The following is a 23637-nucleotide window of genomic DNA, read 5'->3' on the forward strand; positions in this document are numbered from 1 at the left end:
TATGTAATAAAGTAAAGTTATAAATCGTAAATTATTAATTGTAAAACATCTTTTCTATTTTTAAACAATACAACAACTAGTGTATATATATATATATATATATATATATATATATTCATTGTTTTTCAAATATATCAAAGTTATGTTTTATGAATAAAAAAATGGAAATGGGGTTTTTGTGGAAACGTCATTGAGTTTCTCATGTTATTGAGTTGCAATAGAAATTTTAGAAAGTTGGGTTCTTGAAGGTTCTCCGTTACTGTGAATATTCTAAATTTTAAAATGGAGATGCGGTCGGAATTAATCTAACTTTTTTGAAGATTTTGATTTTCGATTTTATTCATTTTGTAGAATCTGTTGGTGATGTTCTTACACCAAGAAAATAACAATGATTCATTGACATTGACCGAGATAGAAAGGTCGGGTTTGGGTTTTGATGACCGTATCTAAAATGTCGAGATAACCAGCTCATTCGTCTTATGTAAGCATGAAGCGTACTCGGTCATAACTTTTTTTACTAATTAATAATATTAACATAACAAATAAGATTTACAAGAAGATATTATATGAAATTAATATGATCTGCAAGTTAACCTATTATATACTTCAAAAAAATATGAAAAAGGACCAAGATAAAACTAAACTACGTGCTAAATACAAAAAACACCCTCAAGCATCAACATATATATATATATATATATATATATATATACAAATACAACTAACGACATTAATCTGTGTTTTTGTTTTTGAGTTGGATCTATTTATCATTTGGGATAAAGGTGCATTTCATGTTTGAACAAGTTTTTCCCAATAAAATGAAGTTGTTTCTTTATTTATCTGGCAAACAAGGTCGGATCATGATCTCGCGATTTGCATCGATATGCTTAACCACCAAATTATGGATCGATTTGTTATTCAACCACATAAACCCTGCTAGATTAACGATATAATAATCTATTCACTGTTATAAGCAGTGGCGAATTCAAGAATTTTGGTGATGGGGATCGGAATTAAGGTCATGGTCATGTAATCAGGCATAGATCGTAACCTTAATAATTAACAAAAAAAAAACAATTGGGCATCAATTGATAATAAACTTTAACCCTAACAATTAGGTATCAACTGATAAACCCTGACAATTAACAAAAAGAATTAACAAGCATACGTCAACTCACAAACCATAACTATATTGGGGATCGAAACAATATATCCCCTTAATCAAGCTCTAGGTTTACCAATGGTTATAAGGCAAACTATCTATTAAGATATGGAAGGATGTCCGTCTTATGTACGTAGATCGGTTATTTGCTTAATCTTATTTAGAAACTTTCGATGGATGCGTCTCATAAATAAACGAGATAAAACACTAGATGCATGTCGATTATTATATCGAATGTTCCGTATGAGCTACATTATAATCTCAACAGTAAACAAAACTAGACACTAATTTTCAGAAATTGCATATTAAGGACATGTTGTAAGTTATCGTTACTAATTTTGGAAAATTTGAACTTATTACTATTAAAAAAGCTTAGAAATGGTGCTCAAGTGACATCGTTACTTGTTTCTTTAAATCTAAGATCGTAAACAATATATCGTTCGGTTTATTTTCAATCAGTGTTCGACATTAAACAAGTGATGGTAAAACTAATATATGATTTGAACTAGAAAATGCATATTGAAGAGAAATTGAATTAATTGGAGATTGTTTTAGAAAATGAGATCCCACATTAATTAATTGGTTGTCATTTCTTCTTTTATTACACTTAGAAATATGAAAGATTTTGTGGTTGTAATTTACCAAAAATGCAAAACCGCAATCGGGAAATACCCACGATTGCAATTTCTGTATTTATTAGTTTTTGATTTCGTGTCATTTTGTAGGGGGAAAAAGTAATTTTTTTATGAATATTAAACAGAAATTGATACTGTTTTAACTATCAAATATTATTTTAAAAAGCCAACGTTCAGATTTTTCTTTTAATTATATTTTTAATACATTCATGTGTTTATAATGAAGAAATACCCCTTGCTATAAAAATATTTGAATTTGAATTATGGTTTTTATGTTAACAATATTAAGATGATTATTTGTATTGATTTGTTTCCAATTACAAAGATTTATTCGTAATGCTATTTTTTTGAAATTTAAAAAAAAAAACCACCACCAAGAATTGGTCTAAGCTTATTCAAATTTTGATTTTATCACATAATATTTATAAAATAAAAAAAGATTAGCTGGTTTTCATCTCTTAAATATTTTCCCAAATCTTGAAATTAATTTGCGATCACAGTGCAGGAATAGCAGTCCTCCCACCATTGATGACAATCTAAAAAACTTGCATGAAGCTCCACAAAATGATCACATCAAGGCCATTCTTTTGCTTCATCCTACTGGTACGTGATTATATATCTCGATAATCTTGTGCATGTTTTCAACTTGGAATGATGGTTAGGTGACCCTTATGTCAATGAAATTTGTAGGCACTCATCGGGCTGCTTCTATCAACCTCATTCATCCCATTTGGGGTTTCAAAGATCAAACAAGTTGAAAAGCAAGTAGATGTGATCACCAAGAAATCTCATCAAGAGATATGGTCTGTCATACAAAATGCAGCAACTACTACATTGCTTCCGATGAAATCATCTGCAACCAATTTAGCCAAAGTTGCAAACATGTCGCTGACTGAAACAGACATCACATTCTATGATATCCAAGCCAAGGTTTGTTCCCTTTTCATTTCCAGATTGATTACTTGATTCAAATAAAATCCAAGAAATTAACAATGACTAAAACTGATTTTCTTTTGGTTTAAAGGTGGCTCCTTTATTGTTCCAAGCAATGGTAACGATCCCACATCTGTCACAGATCTCGTATATCAGACAAGATGGCTTGTTCTTTGCATTGTACTCCAAAGACCACCACCAAATCGTTGCCATCTATAGTAATACTTCGTTTTCGAAGGCCACAAGATCCAGATTTCATTATTTGTGGTACACTCAGCCTGTTAATTCTGATACAGGCAAGTTATATGGAGATGCTGTTGTGTTTCCACCTCAACTTTTGATTAATGAAACCTGGTTACAACAAGCCTTGAACACTAGAAATGGATTTGCTTCATTGGGGAAGTCGTTGAATGATGTCAACAATCTGCTTGTTCTGAATACAGCTGGTGTGGATAAAAATGGAGTGATCTCACTCGGGTTTGAGCTCAAATCGTTGATAAATGTGTTCTCCAGCGTTAAACCTCTTGGTGGAGGTCTGTACTTGGCTACGAGAGATGGGAAGGTACTAACCGAAGGAATACCAAACACCCGGATGGTTCTTAATGGAAATGGAACATTTTCTTTTATGTTATGGAAAGCAGATGGATATCAAAGTGGTAGCATCACATTACAACTTAACTATGAAACGCCACAAGCGTATACTTTGGACATTCCAGGAACAAAATACACGTTGTACTCTTCCTCGGTTGACATCATTGGAATGCAACTGGTATAATGCTCTATAGACGATGTACATTCTCTTTCCGTATTTATTTATTTTCTTGACATCAATTAGGGAATTTTTCAGGTGTATGTATTAGCATTACCATATGAAGGATTGCCAAGCAGGATGCATAAAAATATCATATTTGTATTCGCGCTTCTTTCAGCAACGTTTGTTATCGTAGCTATCTCCATCTTCAGTTTTGTGGTGTTAACAGTGAGAGCATCAAGAAAAGAGATGTGCCTAAGAGCTGCCCTTATAAAACAAAAGGAAGCAACACAACAAGCAGAAAGAAAGAGCAAGAATCATAGTCTTGCATTTGTTTCTGCAAGCCACGATATTCGTGCTTCGCTAGCAGGCATTGCTGGATTGTTAGATTTGTCCATCAGCAATGTCCAGCAAGGATCAGAGTTAGCAGTACACATGGGACTTATGCAAAAATGTACAAGAGATCTTAAGAGTAAGCTTTTAGTGATTTGATATCTTTAGATAACTAAATCATAAAAATGTGAATTCAAACATTAGATCCTTCTCAGGTATATTGAACTCTATTCTGGATACAAGTAAAATCGAAGCTGGAAAGATGCAGCTAGAAGAAAAACAGTTCGACTTGGCAAATGCACTCGAGAGTGTGGTTGACTTGTTCTATCCTGTTGGTCTGAAAAAGGAAGTGGATGTGATCTTGGACCTCCAAGATGGTTCTTTGACCAAATTTTCTCTAGTCAAAGGCGATGAACGCAAGTTTAAGCAGATATTAGCAAACTTACTGAGCAATGCTATCAAATTTACCTCAGAGGGTTATGTTTCTGTTCGAGCTTGGGTCAGGAAGCCTAGATTGCAGAACTCGACATTTGATTCTTCACACAATCAATCTAGAAGATGCTTATCGTGCTTCTTTTCTAATAATGATGAAGTGCACGGTGACTTGGAAGCCATAGATGAAGTCCGGCATGATCCTAATTTCATGGAATTTGTATTTGAAGTAGATGACACTGGAAAGGGTATTCCGAAAGAGAAACAAGCATCCATTTTTGAAAACTATGTTCAGGTTAAAGAAACTGGTCCTCAACTTGAAGGCACTGGCTTAGGCCTTGGAATTGTCCGATCTCTGGTAACATATCATCTAAAGATTACCTCAAGTTATTTGTTATACTTTTAATCACACAAAAGGATTTTAATGTTGAACATTTACAGGTACAATTGATGGGTGGAGAGATAAGCATAGTCGACAAGGAAGTAGGGGAAAAGGGCACATGCTTCAGGTTCAATGCTATCCTTAAGGTTTGTCAATCTGGTCTAATTAGCCTTAGCGAAGACGAAAAGACTGTGTCCCCTGGAGACTTGTCGGCAGGGTCAAACACTCCTCTACATCATCCCAGACAACTAGATCATAATTCTTCTATAGTTGTTCTCTTCATGACTGGTGATGGAAGGCGGAAGATGGCACAAAATTCTCTAGCAGCCCAAGGGATAAAAGTTGTCGCAGTGAAAAACACAAGACAACTTTCAGAAACTCTCAGGGAGTTTAGACGCGAAGAGAAAAATGATTGCTCTTCCAAATCTGATTTAAATTTAAGTTTCGGGTACCTGACCTGGCCCACATCTCGAGACTCGAATACAAGATCAAGGGAAGTTCCTTTAAGTTCCCTGGATGGGACTGATATGTCACCAATCCGAACGACTAATACGGTAAGTCTATCGAATTTCATATTGCTTGTGATTGACACAACCAAGGCGGACTTCCGTGAGCTATGTAGGACAACGGCTGAATTCAGAAAATACTCCAAAAATGGTAATTCTAGAGTTGTATGGTTAGGTTCTAGGTGCATCCAACTCCAAGGTCTGGATGAAAAGAAGCTCCCCCCCTCTGATATCATCATACCCATGCCACTCCATGGATCCCGTTTATACTCATTGATCGGTCTTCTCCCAGAGTTTGGAGGTAAGTTCTCTAGCCCACCAAATCAGCGTCAAGCTGGAACAAAAGAAGAGAATCATCATCCACCAAGCAGACAGTTGGAAGTACAAGAAATAGCTCGGATTTCTCCCAGCAGTAGTAGCCCTTTGCGAGGGAAAAGAGTGTTGCTGGCAGAAGATGACGCTGTGCAACAGACGATCGCCAAGAAGATCCTTTTGAAGCATGGTGTGACTATTGAGACATGCAGAAATGGGAAAGAAGCTCTGACTATGGTCTCCAAAGGGCTGAGTGATCAAAGAAATCTTGGAGCTTCACATATTCTACCATATGAATATATCTTAATGGATTATCAGGTAATCCAACTTTCTTCTCATTCCCTGGTCTTTTTCGGTTAGAAAATTTGTTCTACCAAATGATGAAAATTTATAATCTCATAGATGCCGGTGATGGATGGTTGTGAAGCAACAAGACAAATAAGATTGAAGGAGAAAGATTATGGCGTGCACGCCCCCATCATCGGGTTAACAGCTCATACAGAAGGCGAAGAACTAAACAAGCTGTTTGTAGCTGGAATCGATATTCATGTATCTAAACCACTAAACGAGCAGAAGGTATTGAAAGTGATTGAAGATCTCCACAGCAGAAAATGATATTCGAATTATATTCATTTGTCGAGTACATAGTTGAATTAAACTCGAACATTGTCTCCATTTGATTTCAACAAAAAAGTGAAACGTTAAAAGAAGAATTGAAAGATTCATCCTTAAAAAATGGATGTGTGCCTGCCTATCTATGAACTACTGTTACATATATTTTGTATTTTATCGTTCATGCATCTGTTCCTAAGTTACAAAAGGAACTTCTAGAGCTTTGACAATTCTCTTTCGAACCAATCTGAAAGACGTCTCATCTTTGCCGACATTTCTTCATGTTTTGCAAAATAAGTACGAACATTTGATAGCATCACTGTGATGTCATGGTTCATCGCTTCAAAGCTTCTATAATAGAAGTTCTTTATTCTCAGCTCGATGATCTCAAGAGTCAATGGAACCGGAAACCTGAAAGGTTCAGTTTATCAAGTAAATATGGTGGAAAGCCAAATAGAAATTATGCTAAAATTTGAGTATGTAGAGTTGACCTCCAAAGACAAACGGATGGAAGCAATAGAAGTCGGCATATTTACCTGTTTATAAAGTCTAACCTCTCTGAAATTTGCTTTACCTTCATAATCCCATACTTGTCCTGCAAAATTCCACAATCGACCCGTTAGAATGTGATGGAAGACCAAATTATGATCAAAAGGGCTGCTCTATAGCCAGAAGCAGACGCGGGAATCGTACACAACTATCTGCTGCAAGTATTTTGCAATTGATTCTTGTGGCAATAACCCATGTCTGCTTTTGCAATTAGACAAACCCGTATAAACTAGATTTACCTGATTTCCCCTAGCTGACTGCTCTAGCCTAGAAAGCAAAGCGAGCATCGTCTTTCTGATCTCAGGATCGATCCCCGGTTGCTCCCATTCACTATCTTTATCATGTAGTTCCCAAGGACTGTGCCGACAAGGGTCGACATTATCATCGACCGTATACGTAACAAAATATCTTTCCCATGGACTACCAGGAAAATCTATTGACTTGTCACTGATGGAAACAATCCGGCCTTCCCACCATTTTCCACCTCCCTCCTCATCCCTCCACCATACAGAGCATTTATCCCCTGAATTCCAGTTTCTTTCAAGGGAAGCCTCATAACGTGTTCTCTCAACCAAGAAATCAGGGAAGTTGAGCAACTCTGGCAGAGTCAACTTAAATGTTCTACCAAACGCGCTAGAGAGAGGGTCAACAAATCTAAGCTTAGCTTTACAACAGCTCTCCCCAGAGCCAGCAAGAGCAGCATAATCAACATCATCAACCGAACAAATTTCCACATCTCTGATGTTTTCCCCAAATAACATCCATGGACCACGTTCTGACGAGTGGCATGAGTCTATGTACTCCTGATGACCCTGAAAAATAAAAGGAAAAAAGATTCTCTGAAATACTGAATTACGAATAAAATAAGGGTCTCGGTCACAAATTAAAATAATGAATTCTCGTTACCTGTCTCAGGTATACAACTTCATCACCCAGCTGAGGGATGTAACGGCCTCCCTCTTCTTGACTACACAATAAGAGCCAACTGGTTTTGCCAAGTTCAGCATCTGACTTGCTTCCTGAAGCACTAGTCATACAACTACTGAAAGGAATCAGAGGTACAGGATTCTTGGCGGACTTCTCTTCACTCCTTGGTGTCTTCATTGATAAGCGCACTTTGTGCTTTTGAGGTGCATCATTCGTTTCACGAGAACTGGCTTTAGATTTCAGTGATCTTGTTCTACGCATTGCATCAGCTGCCGTCTCGGATGAATCAGCTTCTGTCAAATTATCACTATTCTTGGTGTTTAGAGGATTTTCTACCATTCGACCATCACCATGGTAGCTTAACTTCAACTTGATTGGCTTTCTCTTTTGAGATGCAATATCATCCACTTGTGTTTTCGTTTGAGAACACTCGCCCATTGTTGTTGTTGTTAAGTCATCTCCAGCACTAGTCGAGACTTTGACATCAGAATCGACTTTTATGTTATGTTTAATTCTTATTATAGTAGACTTGCGTCTAAAATCCGACCCATTTGTCCCAGTTGATGCCTCAACTCGATCATGTGGTCTACCATTCTCTTCTCTCTCTCTAGTTGTATTGTGGTCTTCAGACAGCTCCTCTTTGATGGGTGTTGAGCTTTCTTCAAGTCTCGAAGAGGTTGTCTGGTTGTTGCCTTGATCCATGGTATTTTCAGAAGCTGCTGACTTCTTGGGGAATGAGAATTTCAATACCAATTTCCTTCTCGACTCATTTGGTGGAACAGCATTCACAGTCTCATCTAAAGACACAGGTTTTCCCTCCCCAATACATGGCTCGCTTTCTGACGAATCATCTTCTGAAAAGTCATCATCCTTCTCATTTCCAAATGAAAACTTCTTACCATTTCGTGCAGAAGATCGCTGAGGTCTTGATGGCGTCACCTGGCAAGATTTTCTCTTCGAGTTGTTGCGGCTGCTTTTTGATTTCTTTGTTCGCTTACTTCGAGATGAAGTCCCTTCATGCTCATTAAAATTCCTCTTTTTAACACGCCTTCCAGACATAGACGTCCATTCTAACTGAAAAAAACCAGGTTTATCATTATTTAGTAGGTTGGGACTAGCCATGAAGAAAAGACCGCTATAAGAAATTTACTTACATCCTTGGGTTTCTTTCTTTTTGACCGTCGACGGCTTTCTTTGTGACTCCCATCATCAATGTTGTTTCCTCCACTGCTCTCTCCATCGACAGAGCTGTTACTTAAACTTCCTTGCTCATCACTAGAGTATTCATCAGTAACGTTGTACTCTGAATCAGTACTATCAACGATCACATCATTTTCTGGTTCCCAGAACATCGCATCTAAAAATTCCGGTAGTGGCTCAGCCACTACATCTAAGTCGGCCAAAGGTAATATTTGATATTCTTGACCCAAACCGATATCCGTGCCAATGGCGAACTTTAAGGATGGAGGGCGCCACTCCAAGTTCAGTGCACCTAACCGACGTCTCTGGTAATTAGTCTGATAAGGTTCTGGATATGGAAGCATGCCTAGTGTACACCCATCAACAAAAATAGCGTCAGAAAATATAAACCAATAGATCTTACAAAGCTATAGAAATAAGCTGAATCATTAACACACTTGAATCACAAAGAGCATCCTGTATATTCCTTCGGTAGGGAGGAAGTTGCGTCTCCTGCATGAGATGTGTACTATCAGATAAAATATAAATTTCTAGACTTGAGGTCAAACAACCAACACAATCGTGAACTCACCAAATCAATGGCATTTCCATGTGCGTCTCTTGCAAGAGGCCGGTAATCACCAAGGAAGAACTGTGAACACAACAATTGAAAGCAGGAACGAAATTAATAAACCGAAAGATATCATCGCCAAGTGTGCTTAGTATCTACCTGATCATATTTGGCATCCTGCTGGGACTCTCCTTGCCCTGTATTTAGCAAGTAAATTTGCCCAACATCATCTGAAAGTACAATCGAAGTCCCATCCCTGTATTACAATTGAACACATGTCAACGTCTACATAGAAGAAACGTAACTTTTCCATACCGGAAAGAAACAGGGACTAATGGAATCCAAAGGGGGAATAAGTCAGATGCTGACTTAGAAAAGTGATGGTAAATTAGTAATAGCAAACTCATCATGCTCTTTATGCATCACTTACGGGGAAAACTTTCCATCAACCAGCTTAAAACGTCCAATCTCGTATATGCGAATAGGCATGCCTTCCCAGATCTAGAAATATGATGAAAATCAGCACATCAAACCGGAGCAACATCACACACATATAAGAGAGTCCCAAAAAATTAGAAACTTACATCCCAAATTATCGTCTTCCCATCATATCCAGAACTCATTGCAATTCGGGGATTGAAAGGATGAACATCCAAAACATAGGTCTGCAGGAAACTCAAAGGGAAAATCACAAAGAAAGATGAGAAGACGATAGATCACTTGCATTCCACCCCATTGAACCAAGATAACCATAAAAATAGCATTTCTATTTGAAATTTGAGCAGTCCGTTTGTGAAACAACTGAAATCGCAAAAACTCAAAGTGCTGCACAACTTACAGAATCACTATGACCAGTCAAGGAATGTACCAAGCGGCCATCACTAGCATTCCAAACACATATCCTGCAATCTGAACAAAAAACACATTAAATTAACAAAGAAAATTGAATATACAGTTGCTGCATACACAACATCCATTTATGCTTTATGCATCAATTGGCCATACTGCTACATGTATCATTAGTACGTCCCGAATGAGGTTTTTATGTGTCAGGCCCATGGATCATCATGTACTTTGTATATTGGCATCTTGTCTTAATAAAGAGATGCTTTTTGAGAACCTATATTTCTCTTCATGGTATTGATACAGCTCTTGATGTAAACCCTAATACCCACCATCAGTCCACCACTTTATTGCTGCCATCCACCACCGAAAAACCCCAAACCACTGCCCACACACCATCATTCTGAATGCCTAAATCGGCAGCCTCTTCTGCTGCCATCCACGCTGGTGGTGTCGCAAACCTAGCCGTCATAGACTCTCGGCCAATGTGCAGTTGTGCACCCTCTATCGTGCCAATCTAGCCATAGCAAACCCTTTGTCACACCACTAGCCTTCATGAACCCTTAGTAGTCACGTAACCCTAGGTTTCATAGAACCCTAACCGCATTAGACGACCATGATCTTTTTGTAGTCATTGGTCACGACTAAATAGCCGTCGGTGACTTGGTTTCGTCTGGGAGTTGTTGAAACAAACTCGTCCGCCTTATCCACCTAGCATATAATGCGAGATTATTAATGTTTGTTGATGATTATGCTCGAGTTATTTGCCTTATTTTTGTTTATGTAAAATCTTGTGTCTATATTCAAAATTAGTATTGTGTAACGCCTAAAAGCCTTCGGAGTGATGATGTGAAAAGTGTTCTGAAATGAGTTCACAAAGTTCATGGAAGTGCTTTGGCATTTTACATGAATCCCTATGTGTATAAAGTCTACAGCAAAATAGAGTTACTAAAAAAATCAACACGCATTAGACTTTAGTCGCATTTTGTTCATTTATCCGGGTGTTCCCTATAATTTTTGGGGGAAGCCCCTTTTACCGTGTGCTACCTAACTAATCGGATGCCTTCCAAAGTATTACAAGGAGCATTAACCTTCCAGTCTCTCTAGTCAAATACTCCTTCACTTACTATTAGTTCAAATAATATTTGATTGTGTATGTTTCTTTGGCGCAATACTAGAAACTTGATGCCAAGGCACAAAGGTGCTTTTCCAGGGTATTCTCACTGTTAAAAAGGATATTGCTGCTATGATCCATCTCTTTGGTGATGCTTTGTTCTACACCGGAATCTTGCCCTTATATTTCTCTGTCTCTAAGATCTCCAAAGTAGCATGCTTCATCCATTTTTGAGTATTCCTGAAGTCTTGGTGTAGGTTTCTCCCCTCTCCTGATGACACATCTAGTAGGGCCATTCAAGCAGGATATCGTTTCTCTTCAGTTCTACCAGCATACGATACCGAATACCGTGTATATACTGGCAACTATGTTGCAAGGATTCAAGGGTGCATTTATATATGTGTATATATGAACAAAGCTAAAACTAAACTATTAAACGAAAGGGTATTTCATGATTCATCGATTAAATATGTAAGACATATACACACTAAAACCCAAGTGTAATCATGATTTTGGTTTCACTTAGTGTGTCCATAATAGTCCAAATTATCAGAAAAATAATTCATTCTATCGTCTTGTATTTTTCTTTTTTCGCAGTCATACAACTCAAGTATTTTTTTTTTTGTTTTAACCTTCATTAGAAATTTTGCAAATTGTGAATTTTAATGTTTTTTTGGCAGAAGAAAGATTGAAATTATCCCCATGTGCATATAGATTCTTGTATCTCTGAGAATTCATGTACAGTCAATGTGGCACAAGGAGCACAAAGCAAATGCAATCCTAAAGAACTGCAACCCAAAGCACTCGATACATGGATTCAACAAGGGGTAGGAACACCATGCTCCCTAGTTTCGCAAGAATCTTATATTATGGAAAAGTCATACATTTTGAATGCTTTCGGACAGTTAACTATCAATTTCTTTGGTTTATGAGGGCAAACTTCACTGGCTACTTCATCCTGAGCTTAATGCGCGAAAACAATAAATTTGAGTGCTCCCGACAAAAAAGAAACCCTTGTTTTTGGCAGGAAGAGTTTCAGCCTTTGTTGTCAAGCAAAGAAAGACTAAAGACTTTATTCCCATAATAAATTAGCCATAACACTTTTCATCTTAGAAATCCCGGTCATGAGTGTTCTGTTAGAATATCATGTCATGGCACAAAGATCTGGCTTGCAAAAATAACTGGAGGGCAAAGCAAGATGCCACGGTTTTGAAAAAAAAAATATTAATTAAATAATATAAAAAGAAATTTAGAAAGAGATGGAAACAAACAAAATTTTTGAAGGAACCTTTTATGAAACCTGAATCCATACAACCAGTTTAGCCATATATGTGCCAAATAGGCCATGTTCGACACATATGCTGCAACTTCAGGGGTGTTAAATGCATCATTATGATTCTAGTATTATTGGTATGTCTCTAATTAGGTCTATGTATCTTGGACATAGCCCACGATCTATGTGTTGGCATATTTTCTTAATCATGAGCTCCGCTTTTGAGAAGCCTCTTTTTCTCTTCAATTACCTATATAAGGACCAACCAAGACTATAGTTCACAGCAACTTTCAGAAACTTCTATTAGCATTACTTTATTCCCTTCGGTTCTGGAATTGTCAATGTTTGACGCTAACTATATGCACCTGAATTATTTTCCTTTTAATCACTAAATATGTCAACAAGAGTAGGTGGTGAAAAGGGCATCAGCGGCATCTCCACATGGAATAAGAGATACTTTTATATAGATGCAGTCCTCGTTAAGGATAAAGTCCATATTGCTAATATACTTGATACTAGGATAAAGTCGATTTTGGAAGATCAAAGAAAAAGTGGAAAGGGATTACCCATGATGGCAGCGAGCACAAAACGGTTATCCAGACTCCATACAATCATATTAACCCCACGAGGAGTTGGAAGGAATCTTTGTCGTGGACCTCCTCGGCGTGGCTGAGGAGGCATTGGTGGAGGGGGGACTTTGAGATGATATGCTCGTGTCCAGCGTCCAATTTTTCCCTGCAACAAGTCAATTACCATGTTTAACAAACTGAACTCGGATGACGTGATTTGGTATAACAATCAAACTGCATACCATAAGAACTGAGCCAAGTAATACCAAATTATCACGATTTTTATTAACTAATTTATTTCTTGTGGACTTTTCTAATCAGTTCACGATGAGTATCAAGGGAATAAACACTTGTCCAGATAGGTCACATCAATCTTAGAGGCACAAGAAGGAGAAGAGTATAATATGTTTAAAGCTCTCCATGCAAAAGCATTAGAAAGTAAAAACGAGAGTTGTATATATCCTGAAACTTACATGAGATCTACGTGATCTTGGAATCCAAATAATTGCACTACCATCACGGGAACAGGTAACAATGTTGTCATGGCTATACCTGCTCAAATTTGAATTTAAAACAAAAATAATTGGTTTCGAACAATAGGAGTAGAAAGATTATGATGGTGGAACATAAAATTTTCAGAAATGAAATGGTGTAATTAACTGACCACGAAGTTTTTAATTTTGGTACTTTCTCATCTGTCGAGTCTGACGTCAAAGACCTTGAAGCCACAGCACAGCCACTGCAAAAACAAAAGGTGAATGTATTTCTCAAACATTCTTTCCAAAAAATGTAATTTCTGAAACATATAGACAATGGGCAAGTGCCTACAAACCTGAATTGTACGTAATTCACATCATTCTCATGACCGGCCAATACATCAATTTCATGTGTTGGTTGTTGTGAATCATCTATATTCGGCTTACAAGCACTCCAAACCTGAAAATGCCGCCCTCTTAGAGAGACCGATTACTGACATTTACTTGAACCAGTAGAACATAAAAGCAACTATCTCAAAAGAGCCTTCTGCTGTAGATGTTGTCATTCACATAGACAAAAATGAAAAAGAAAAAAAACTTCAGTGCTTAGGTTTTGTGACCGAGTATGTACCCTAGCAAATGTATCAGAGCTGCCAGTGACGAAAACAGTTCCATTGGCATTGTAAGCACAACATAGTATTTGATTATTTTGTGATATTGTACTTGATGAAGGACCATTACTTGAGGAAGGACCATTGTTACCCCCTACAAAGGATTCGATGTTCCAATGAGTTTAATCAGATATCAACAAACAAATGAAATTAACCATTACTCAACCACTAACCAGCAACATCATCTGTCCGCCTAGGGACATAAATGCGTGCACGACATTGGGAATACCTAGAATCCCAAATCCTACAAGTGCCGTCATCAGATGACCTGCATTTATCGAAGACGATTGAGTAATGTGATAACTCAATTTGTAGAAGGCCAAATTGATATAAGATCAATATAATATATACATTCCATCAATATATAATTTATGAACAAAAAACAGGAGTACATTATAAGATACTTACGATAAAAGCTGGAAAACAGAATTGTGCCTTGGACTAAATGCAATGGCAGTAACAGCACCTGTATGCCCCCGCAAAACTGAAATAGGCAGCCCGTCTGGCAAACGCCACTAGAATACACAGAATTACTTCAACTCACAACCAGCACCAAGGATATGAATACAAAAAAAAAAAGCAAGACCAGAACGTTTATGTTGGTACGCATAATACTCACAACGCGAATATTGTAATCATTTGATGCCGATGCCACCAAAGTATTGTTTAAATTTACCGCCAAGTCAGTAATGTCACCCTGGATGGTAGGAATAAACATGGTAAGACAACAACAGGAAAGAGATCTCTTGCATACACAACACCATCAGCTATGTAGACAATCTAACATACTTCATGTCCTCGACAACTAGCAAGGCAAAACGCCGTCTCCATAGACCAAATTTTGACTAATCGGTCATCTGATCCCGTGATCACATATCTCCCCGAGCGATCAAATATTGCTGAAAACCAAAGCCAGGCAGTACAGATCCCGTATTCGAGTATTATAAATGAATTCATAACAAGAGCAGCACAAGGCAAGATAATTCCATCCACTTTATTAAAACAAACCATAAAGGGTCAAATGTTCATAAAAGCCAAAAAGGGAATTGTTGTCGTACCACAATAGACAGCATCTCGGTGTCCTCTTAACTTCTTCATGTTTTTCATCTTTTGCACCATAGTTGATGGTTTAGCAATGGCATAGCATGCAAACCTAATGGATGGAGCACGATGATGTTTCGGAAAACCACCTCCGATTTCTCTCAAGCCTATCCCGCGCACCTGATCAGCCTGCATGTGAGGCCAACGTAGATATGCAGGCAGAGGCTTAACATGTACATCCACCTCCTTTTGGGTGCCTATATAACATAATATAACAATCAGAAATGGATCGCGAAGTCACGTCAAGAAAAACACAAAGAATCCAGCATGCAAAACAGAAGATTCAAAATGAAGGAATTCAGAAGCTGCTGAATCTTTTAGGATGGTGTAACATGGAAGGATCGAGTAATTGGCCCCTATCACCAAATCAACCAGCTGGAGAAGCTAAAACATTCGAATAGCCGACTATATGTTAAGTGTTAGGAGAATGATAATGTAGAGAGTGTACATTATGCATTACTACACCCTCCAAAATAATGCATGCAGCTGAATTGTATCCAGACAACTTCACTTTTTTGGAATATGAAGTAGTAAGGGAGTGCAAAGCCATTTGTGCAATCAATGTATATGCCTACAAACTCCAGAAAAGTTTACAAAATCACTTCTTACTCCAAGTATGCAAAGAATTATATTCATCGATGTTACGGACCAGAAGGCCACAAATTTGAATCACAAAACGACATCTTGGCAAGAAACCAGGAGAAATGCTACACACAAAAACTTTCCTGCACAATTAATGCCAAGTCGAGAAGCATCGGTGCCCTTTCATGTTTATGTTTTCCTATGCATCAAAACTGGGGATGAGCCTTATGCTCATGCAAATGCCTGAAAGCATTTTGGAGCATCCATGACATCAACCTTTGCACCTTTAAGAAGTTAACAAATTTCTCTCCAGCTACAAATAGGCTAAGAGAAAATTCGTTCATCAAATTTAATGTTTATGTACACCTTAAACCAAGGTTTTCACTACATAGATATAATCAAAGAAACAGACAAATTAAACCAAAAGGAGGCTGCTGGATAGCTTTACTATGATGCAGCGTTTTGATCAGATCTCACTCATTTAAACACCTAGGAAGGAGATTCAAGATGGTGCAAAAGATGACGAAAGAGCTACAACTTTCATGTTTGAGTTTTACAAAACCTGATCTTCATCCACGTCGAAATCAACATTAAAGTTGGAGTCACTGTGCTGACAACAACAAAAAATTCGAGTTTAATGGAAGGTAGCTTAGTCTTTCCATCCTAATCTTCAAACTACCCATACAAGATGTTAAAAATTGTTTCTGGGAGGATTTTGGAAGCGAATTAAGGTTGAAAGAGAAGAGGGGGAGGGAGGGAGGGAGGGAGGGAGAGAGAGCCATACTCTCTCCTCTCCCCATCAATTCCTCTCTCCATTGTTCTTCGAGACTAATGCAAATAAGTTGATAGAATGACAATTGAAGCTTCAAGGAAATATACTTTAGTGACGATGAGCGGATAAATATTCCCATAGGTCATTCCAAAGTGAAAACCCAGGTGTAATTCAATCTTTATTGATTTCTATTATTCTGTTTTGACATTGAATTGTAAGACCATGAATATTTCATTGAGCACAATATGTGACAGGGGTTCAAATCTCACCAATGGTGACGAGGGTGTGTGAGTTTATTTGTTGCATTTCCCGTATATAAAATATATTATATACTTCAAAAAAGAAAAAAAAAAAAATATGTGACAGGTATTGTTGGTTTGGATGCTTAATCTATTATGTGTTCATGTATACTTAGATGTTTACGTTTGTGATTGATTGGCAATACGAGTATAGTCCATTGGTATTCCCCGACCTCAGACACATTAGTTTAGGTGCAAGGACATTTAGTTTGGATAAGCAAGGATTAGTTGAGGGTTGGGTTAATTTCATGAGTGTATTTGTCTAAATAAGCAATATAGATCGAATAAATATGTGAAATTAGTCAAATTGATGAAACACTTGAGTTAGTAATGAAAAGGGTGACCTTGGCTTTTTAATATCGTAAAGTTATGATTTTTATTATGTTTTCATGAAAAAGTTTTAATTTTTAGTAAGTTACTATAAAAAAGTTCTAATCTTTTAATAAGTATTCATTGAATTAGTGTTAATTGTGCCAAGTAGTTTTTTGTTTAGTAGCTAAACAGTTTTTTAGTATAGTCGTCCAATTAATAGCTAATCACCGTGATGCACAAGTAAGGTTTATAGATTTAAACTTTGTTGCATTTATAATGATGCTGCAGCTGACTATGATGTAAATGTGTTAATCTTAAGGTAAGCAATACAATCAAACACGGAATTGATAAGGTTGTAAATTAGACCAATTTTCTAAAACTTGGCCTGACAATCTATGAATATATATATATATATATATATATATCAACATAAAATTAATAAATGGAAGTACAGTAGCAAAAAATAATATCAAGCAGCCAACTAATTTTTCTATCAAGTAAAACTTCTATGAGAGAGAAGGGTCCAAATGACATACATCCAAGAAGTGAAAAGGCGCCAATTCCAAGCAGAGTAGGAACATCAGCAGCAGTAGGAGCTGTTCTTCCAAATATACCCCGTGATGGGGCCACGTGCAGTATTAGTTGTTTCAGCAGCTTGACCAAGTGATCCTTTTCGATATGAGAATACCTAAGGTGATACATTCCCAAGTCAGCATAAAAGGTCAAATTTAGAGTCAATGATAATATATTAATACTTAATTATAATATTGTCATCTCCATATCAAAATAAAAATAAAAGATATATAACACTTAAGAGGCAATCAACAATTACAGCTGAAATTAAGAAGCCTGTTCTTTTAACGGAATAATTTTTCTTGCTACAATTGCACAATCCAACTGGCTTAGAAAGGTAAAAGATACAAAGTAAAATTAACTACACAGAAAGGGAAATTCTAAGTTGTCGGATTTTGCCAAAACGAAAGAAGTTCGTAAACAGAAGACACCGTTCCCCTGAATTCCAAATTAATACCGAACTTACTTTCTATGGATGTAGAAGATGGTCCTAGTCATTTATGGAATTATCTACAAAATAAATTTCCAGTCACAATAGCATAACTAATCAGGACCTTGAATGATGGTTTACAAACTCCTTGACCATGTATAGATAAAAGACATATGAGCTCCTCTCACAGTAAGTGGTTTCCCCAACAATTCTCTTTCCATTTCCAGCTTAAATGTTACCCATGCAAAGAATTACATAACAAAGGGAAATTTCTATAAACAGACAGCCTTGTTCTTCAAAAAGCATGGTATTAAATGTGAAGCCCTATTGTTTCGCTTACATGAATCATCTTCATAATGGACAGTCCCTTAAAGCAAAAAAAAAATCAACACATTGTCATCATAACTGTTTGGCCTTCATCCCCATTTTCATGATACTACTAACCAACTATTTAAGCTCTATTTGCACAAAGAAAATCATGTGGTATACCAAAGCAGAATTCTCAAGTACAATCTTGATTGCAGATTACATGGTACAAAAGTTTGCACAAGTGTAAGCGGATTCCATCAAATAAATAAATAAAAATCAGCTTGTTGGAGTAGATAGAGCAAAAGATTAGATAGATTTGGTATCATGAACCTTGCTAGAGTATCAGTTATTTATGAATTGTAACATGTGATTGAAAGGGACTAGCAATAAAACATACAACTTGAAATTCACAACTAAAGCAAGAGAAAATGATCCCAAAATCATTAGAAATACCTTTGGGCAGCACCATCATAGCTTAGAGGGAAAGAAATGCCATCATCAGTTTTATCTCCTGTAACTTCCCCATTCCTTGAGTACCAGGCATGGTATCTCTTAGGCAAAAGCTGATACTCCATAAGTTCAGTGCAGAATTGTGTAAACGTCCTTTGGCATGGCCCATCAGATAGAAAATGCATAATCAAAAAGTATATTTCTCTTAGGTCTACATCTATATCTGCTACAACAGCATGGCCAATTTCACTTTCAGATTGATGTTGAGTCTTTGCATGCAGCCTGTCTATAAAACCCAATGGTTGCATACTTGTCGATGAAGCCTTTGTGTGATGTCCCAAATCCATGTATAGGCACTGCCTGAATCAGCATAATAACCACACAATCAGACAGCCAAGCTCATAACAAATTAACAAACCCATGTTACAATTTAAAATCTTCCAGATATTGGCCAAGATTAACCCATTATGTTCTGAAAATAATATGCACTGCAACCTAAATACAATACCATGATTGCCCCATAAGGATTACTTCGCTTCCACATCTCCAAGAACAAAATAAGCATAACCCAGACTTTCATAAACCACCACAGCATGTCCTAGAAATTCTACATTATACTTGAACAGTTCTAATGTTTGCTATATGTAGAGAAAAAGGCTAGAATAGAAAAAAAGATCCTTTAATAAGATAAACCGGAGTCCCTAAAGCAATTAGTTAATATCATTGCCTGCTAGTAGATATAATCAAAATCACCAAAAATAAGTACTCCATTTCAATATTAAATATAAGTCAAGACTTCCATGGTCAGAATAGTGACTTTAGGATTCAAAACTAGATGGATTATGTGTATTTGAGTAAAACATTGATAAAACCAAAAAAGAAGTTCTCTATTATCCCAAAAGAATGACCAGATATATCTGTAATTGTCACTTATGAATTCAAGAATGAGGAGACTAGATTTCTATAACAAGATTTGGGCATAAATATTTGGGAACTTAACAGGAAGCCTTGAGGGTTTAAGAAGATAGTAATCAATAAATTATACACAAGATTAAGACTTGACTGGAAAGAACACGAAGCGAGGGCTAAGAAATACAGGCCTGCCTGCCATCCACACCAGAATAAATAAACGGACTTTCTAGAGACCCAACGACCAATCCTCGCATGAATTGCTAAGGATCCAATAAGTCCAACTTTTCACCTCATACGGCTCCTCGTTCAATTCTTTCGAAGTTATTGAATCCTTTTCCGCGTTCGAGAATCCCCTCCCACTCAAGTCGTGTTTGTCAGGGTTTCGTGAAATTAAATGAAGTTATAGCTTAGTAAAAATCCAAAGATCAGTAAAAAGATCTTGGCTGGCATTCTTTCATGGAGCATTAGATAAAAAGAAGGGGGATAAAATGAGCAAGTTCAAGATTCTTGCGAGAGATGAAGAAAGATCCCGTGTATTTTACCTTGTTGGGAAAATTGATGGACAGAGTTTTCTAAGAGAGTGTGTCGTTGTTGGCCTGTTTCATGATCGAAGAGCTGTTCGATGCTTTGACCAACGAGGTTCATGCGATTTGACGTTGTCTTTTTCTTAAACTCTTTAGAGGATGGATGTATCTATCCATCTGCTGCTGCGACACGAAGAGGGGGATGTGGGAAGAAAATCTTTTTTTAGCCTTTTTAAGAAAGGAAACGATGTTTTATTCTCTGGGTTTTGGATGCCACAAACAACATCAGCTCTTCTCTGTGATGCTATTCTTCCCAACACCTCCAACCCTGATTTTGGATTCTTTTAATATTGAAAAAAGATTAGGTTTTTCTCTTCAGATTTACATGTTCATGTTTTGCTGATTTACATTCATGGAAATTGGTTTATGGCCCTTTAATTAGTCAAATCTAATTAATATTTACCTTAATTTGATCATAATTATAAGTATTTTAATTTTAAAATCTTACAAATCCATCTTGCTTAATACACATCACAAACACCAACATTTTCATTCATGGTGGACTACTTGACATTGATCCATCATTTGCATTGTTGATACAATCTATGCATCATTGCATTTGAATATAAAATGTGGAATGTGGAATGTGGTTGGAAGAATGGATTTGTTGAATACACATTTTCCTCTAAACATCCTTTTGATCGAGTATGCAAACACCCAGATTCAAAATAGTGTAGTGGAGCCATTTAGTGTAAATAGAGGTTTTGGACAAGTCTAGTCTATCACCAACAGTTTTTTCGTTTTTAGAGATTACGATATAAATTATATTTATTAAAATATTCAGTATATTTTATAAAATATTATTTCTCTCTTCTATACATTTAATTTCAAGGATTCTTATGGTAGGAAGGATAATTCTCCAAATTTGGAGAATTTCACCATCTTTCTCCTATTTTCTTCATATTTCAAAAGGTTTCAAAAAATTTGTTGAAACAAAAATCTCCATTTTAAAGAATTTGTTGGAGATGCTCTAAACCTATCGATTAAGATTTGGAATCAACATTCCACTTTGAGCAATCCAACAAGGTTAAAAATAAGCAACCCAATGAGATGGTTTTGCAGAAAAACTTTTAATCGTCTAGTGAATGTAATATATATTCTGGAATACTGGTTGCCACCATGTATGCATTTGTTGCATCCTAGTTATCTGACAAACTGTTGCAATAGTACTAACAAGTTTATGTAGTATTGTGCATTATAAATTTGTTAATCTTGAATTATTATGGGACCTAACAATTTCTCAAGAATCACCCTCTGTTTTATGAAACAAGTAAGTTCAAGTGATTACCATTTTCTTCTGCACAAAAGAGTTATTTATTGCAAAAGTTAAATAGAAAATGTTTTCAAGTATTTTAAACTAGACAACTGTGTTTTAAAAAAACAACACTTGTATTTGTTTCCAGGTACTTCCTGTTTTGCCATTTTCTTTAGTGAAATAGTTTTAATTTTCTTTGCAACATTATCGGTGTTTCCCATTTCGGCATGCATCTTAAATTATACCACACTCAATAATCGAGTATTTATTGCACTCATTTACAAGTGTTAAATGCATTTCAATAATCAACAATGAAATTAAGGGAAATAAATTTATTTATTAGATGAATGTATAACAGTTATAAAATGTTTCTTGATGAAGCTGAGAGTATATAATGTAATTTCTTGTCCATAATGACCTAAATTATATGTTAGAAATGTTCTAGTTCAACTGTAGAAGCTAATCAACAAGGATACAGCCATATGAGAATAGGTTCTCTGCATTAAATTATAAATTCTTATTGCTTGTACTGTATCTCAAGCATAGTGCAACTGTAACATCTAAAAAATTGTTACACAACCTACCTCCTGCAAAAAACAGCAGCATGGGAGCTGATGAATCATAAATAAGATCATTTAAGCTGCCTGTTATAAAGCTTGTTACAGATATTGTCTTTATTATCATAGAAGAAGATAACAGAGGAAAATTCATCATGGCTTTCAACAAAATGAACATGTCAATTGAATAAACATTTTTATAGTATGATTGGTTTAATTAAAATTAAAAAGATTATTCTGATTGTGCTTTCCGTCAACAAACTTCAAATCTTCAGTTACTTAATATATCATACTACTTCCCTCTCAGAGTATTTTACTTCCTAAACAAACAATCCTTGATTTAATCGAGGACGCTTATAGATATGAGTAAAGTCATCTCTTTTTGATTGTTTTCATATCCAAACTCACAAACACCAAATCCACAAACAAATCATGTGATCCCTAAATTATTATAGATATAAATCATGTAAATTGAAATGCATAGGGGATTACTGCTAATCGATTAACGATAGGTGAAGAAACTATTACTGATGTGTTGGCGTGAATCGTGATACAAAGCTTCTACTGGGAAAAGGTTGTTAAGCGGCGGACAACGATGTGATGTGTGTATCGTGATGCTTTGCTTGATAGTGTCGGACAACAGGACAACGAAAAACAATGTTGTTCAGAGTCATACTTCAAGGACAAAACCACCGTCGTACTGCAGAGGATCGGGAGCCTAGGTCGTCATGTCAATGTCTCGATGAGGGGGTAGATTGAGACTAAGGGGGAGTTGGGTCATGGATGAGGGATTTTTTGGGGGTAGTTTGGGACTTTGGGTCATCTATAGAGTCTAACTAATGGGCCTATATATATTTAGAATTGAGGGTAGGCTTGTCATCTATGTGGCTCCAGTCCACCAATGTTTGTGACAAATATTAGGTAATGGTAAACGATTTAAATTTAACTAGAAGAGTACTCCTGCAATATAGCGAGACATATCTCGATTTTAATATTTTATTTTATTATTTGTCTCTGTTGATGTTATAATACGATTTTATCATTTTATGTGTTTTTAAGAAAACAATAATGATTTTATTTTTGTATAAAATATAAATTTGAAGATATCATAAAATTTTGAAAAAAATATATCAATGTTAATATCAAACCAATTATTTAAAAGTTCTCATTTTTTATGTAATTTTCTTTAATTTATTTTTTTATTATAATTTAATTTAAGCTTAATAACGAAATAATTTATTTTTGGTTTAATAAAATAACATTTTATAAAG

The 23637-nt window shown here is 36.2% G+C and overlaps 2 protein-coding genes across 6 annotated transcripts; one reads left to right on the top strand and one right to left on the bottom strand.

The window, feature by feature from the left end:
* The first annotated feature begins 2361 nt into the window (after positions 1-2361).
* Positions 2362-6061, top strand: LOC112517791 (histidine kinase CKI1). The gene is made up of 7 exons (XM_025125165.1): positions 2362-2400; positions 2488-2727; positions 2822-3499; positions 3566-3953; positions 4030-4604; positions 4688-5764; positions 5849-6061. Exons 1-7 carry the CDS (start codon positions 2362-2364, stop codon positions 6059-6061), a joined length of 3210 nt encoding a protein of 1069 aa, XP_024980933.1.
* A 38-nt stretch (positions 6062-6099) lies between these two features.
* Positions 6100-22971, bottom strand: LOC112517991 (bromodomain and WD repeat-containing protein 1). 5 transcript variants are annotated; one of them, XM_025125471.1, is made up of 24 exons: positions 22895-22971; positions 19062-19418; positions 17833-17984; positions 15289-15528; positions 15020-15129; positions 14850-14927; positions 14639-14745; positions 14404-14498; positions 14191-14324; positions 13916-14019; positions 13748-13822; positions 13557-13635; positions 13081-13249; positions 10123-10193; positions 9869-9949; positions 9715-9785; positions 9444-9540; positions 9306-9365; positions 9172-9226; positions 8689-9080; positions 7514-8608; positions 6847-7419; positions 6595-6653; positions 6100-6469 (listed from the first exon to the last, which is right to left on the bottom strand). In XM_025125471.1, the coding sequence occupies exons 2-24, from the start codon at positions 19403-19405 to the stop codon at positions 6274-6276; spliced, it is 4437 nt and encodes a 1478-aa protein (XP_024981239.1). In that variant the 5' UTR covers positions 19406-19418; positions 22895-22971; the 3' UTR covers positions 6100-6273. The 5 variants fall into 5 exon arrangements, with proteins under 5 accessions (XP_024981239.1, XP_024981238.1, XP_024981237.1 ...); XM_025125470.1 differs by lacking the exon at positions 22895-22971 and adding an exon at positions 20513-20812; XM_025125469.1 differs by lacking the exon at positions 22895-22971 and adding an exon at positions 20159-20482 and having other exon boundaries at positions 13557-13629.
* Positions 22972-23637: the final 666 nt, after the last annotated feature.

This window comes from Cynara cardunculus (assembly GCF_001531365.2).
Source record: "Cynara cardunculus var. scolymus isolate 2C chromosome LG 9, CcrdV1, whole genome shotgun sequence".
NCBI classification, from domain to species: domain Eukaryota; kingdom Viridiplantae; phylum Streptophyta; class Magnoliopsida; order Asterales; family Asteraceae; genus Cynara; species Cynara cardunculus.

What these genes read in the sequence shown, in the direction of transcription:
- LOC112517791 (XM_025125165.1), top strand. Translation starts at nt 2,362, where the DNA reads ATGATCACATCAAGGCCATTCTTTTGCTTCATCCTACTG. An exon ending in TCTATGATATCCAAGCCAAG is followed by an intron (nt 2,728 to 2,821) that starts GTTTGTTCCCTT and finishes TTTGGTTTAAAG; the next exon opens with GTGGCTCCTTTATTGTTCCA. An exon ending in ATGTACAAGAGATCTTAAGA is followed by an intron (nt 3,954 to 4,029) that starts GTAAGCTTTTAG and finishes GATCCTTCTCAG; the next exon opens with GTATATTGAACTCTATTCTG.
- LOC112517991 (XM_025125468.1), bottom strand. An exon ending in TATGATGGTGCTGCCCAAAG is followed by an intron (nt 17,985 to 19,061) that starts GTATTTCTAATG and finishes GTATCACCTTAG; the next exon opens with GTATTCTCATATCGAAAAGG. An exon ending in ATGATTACAATATTCGCGTT is followed by an intron (nt 14,746 to 14,849) that starts GTGAGTATTATG and finishes TGTGTATTCTAG; the next exon opens with TGGCGTTTGCCAGACGGGCT.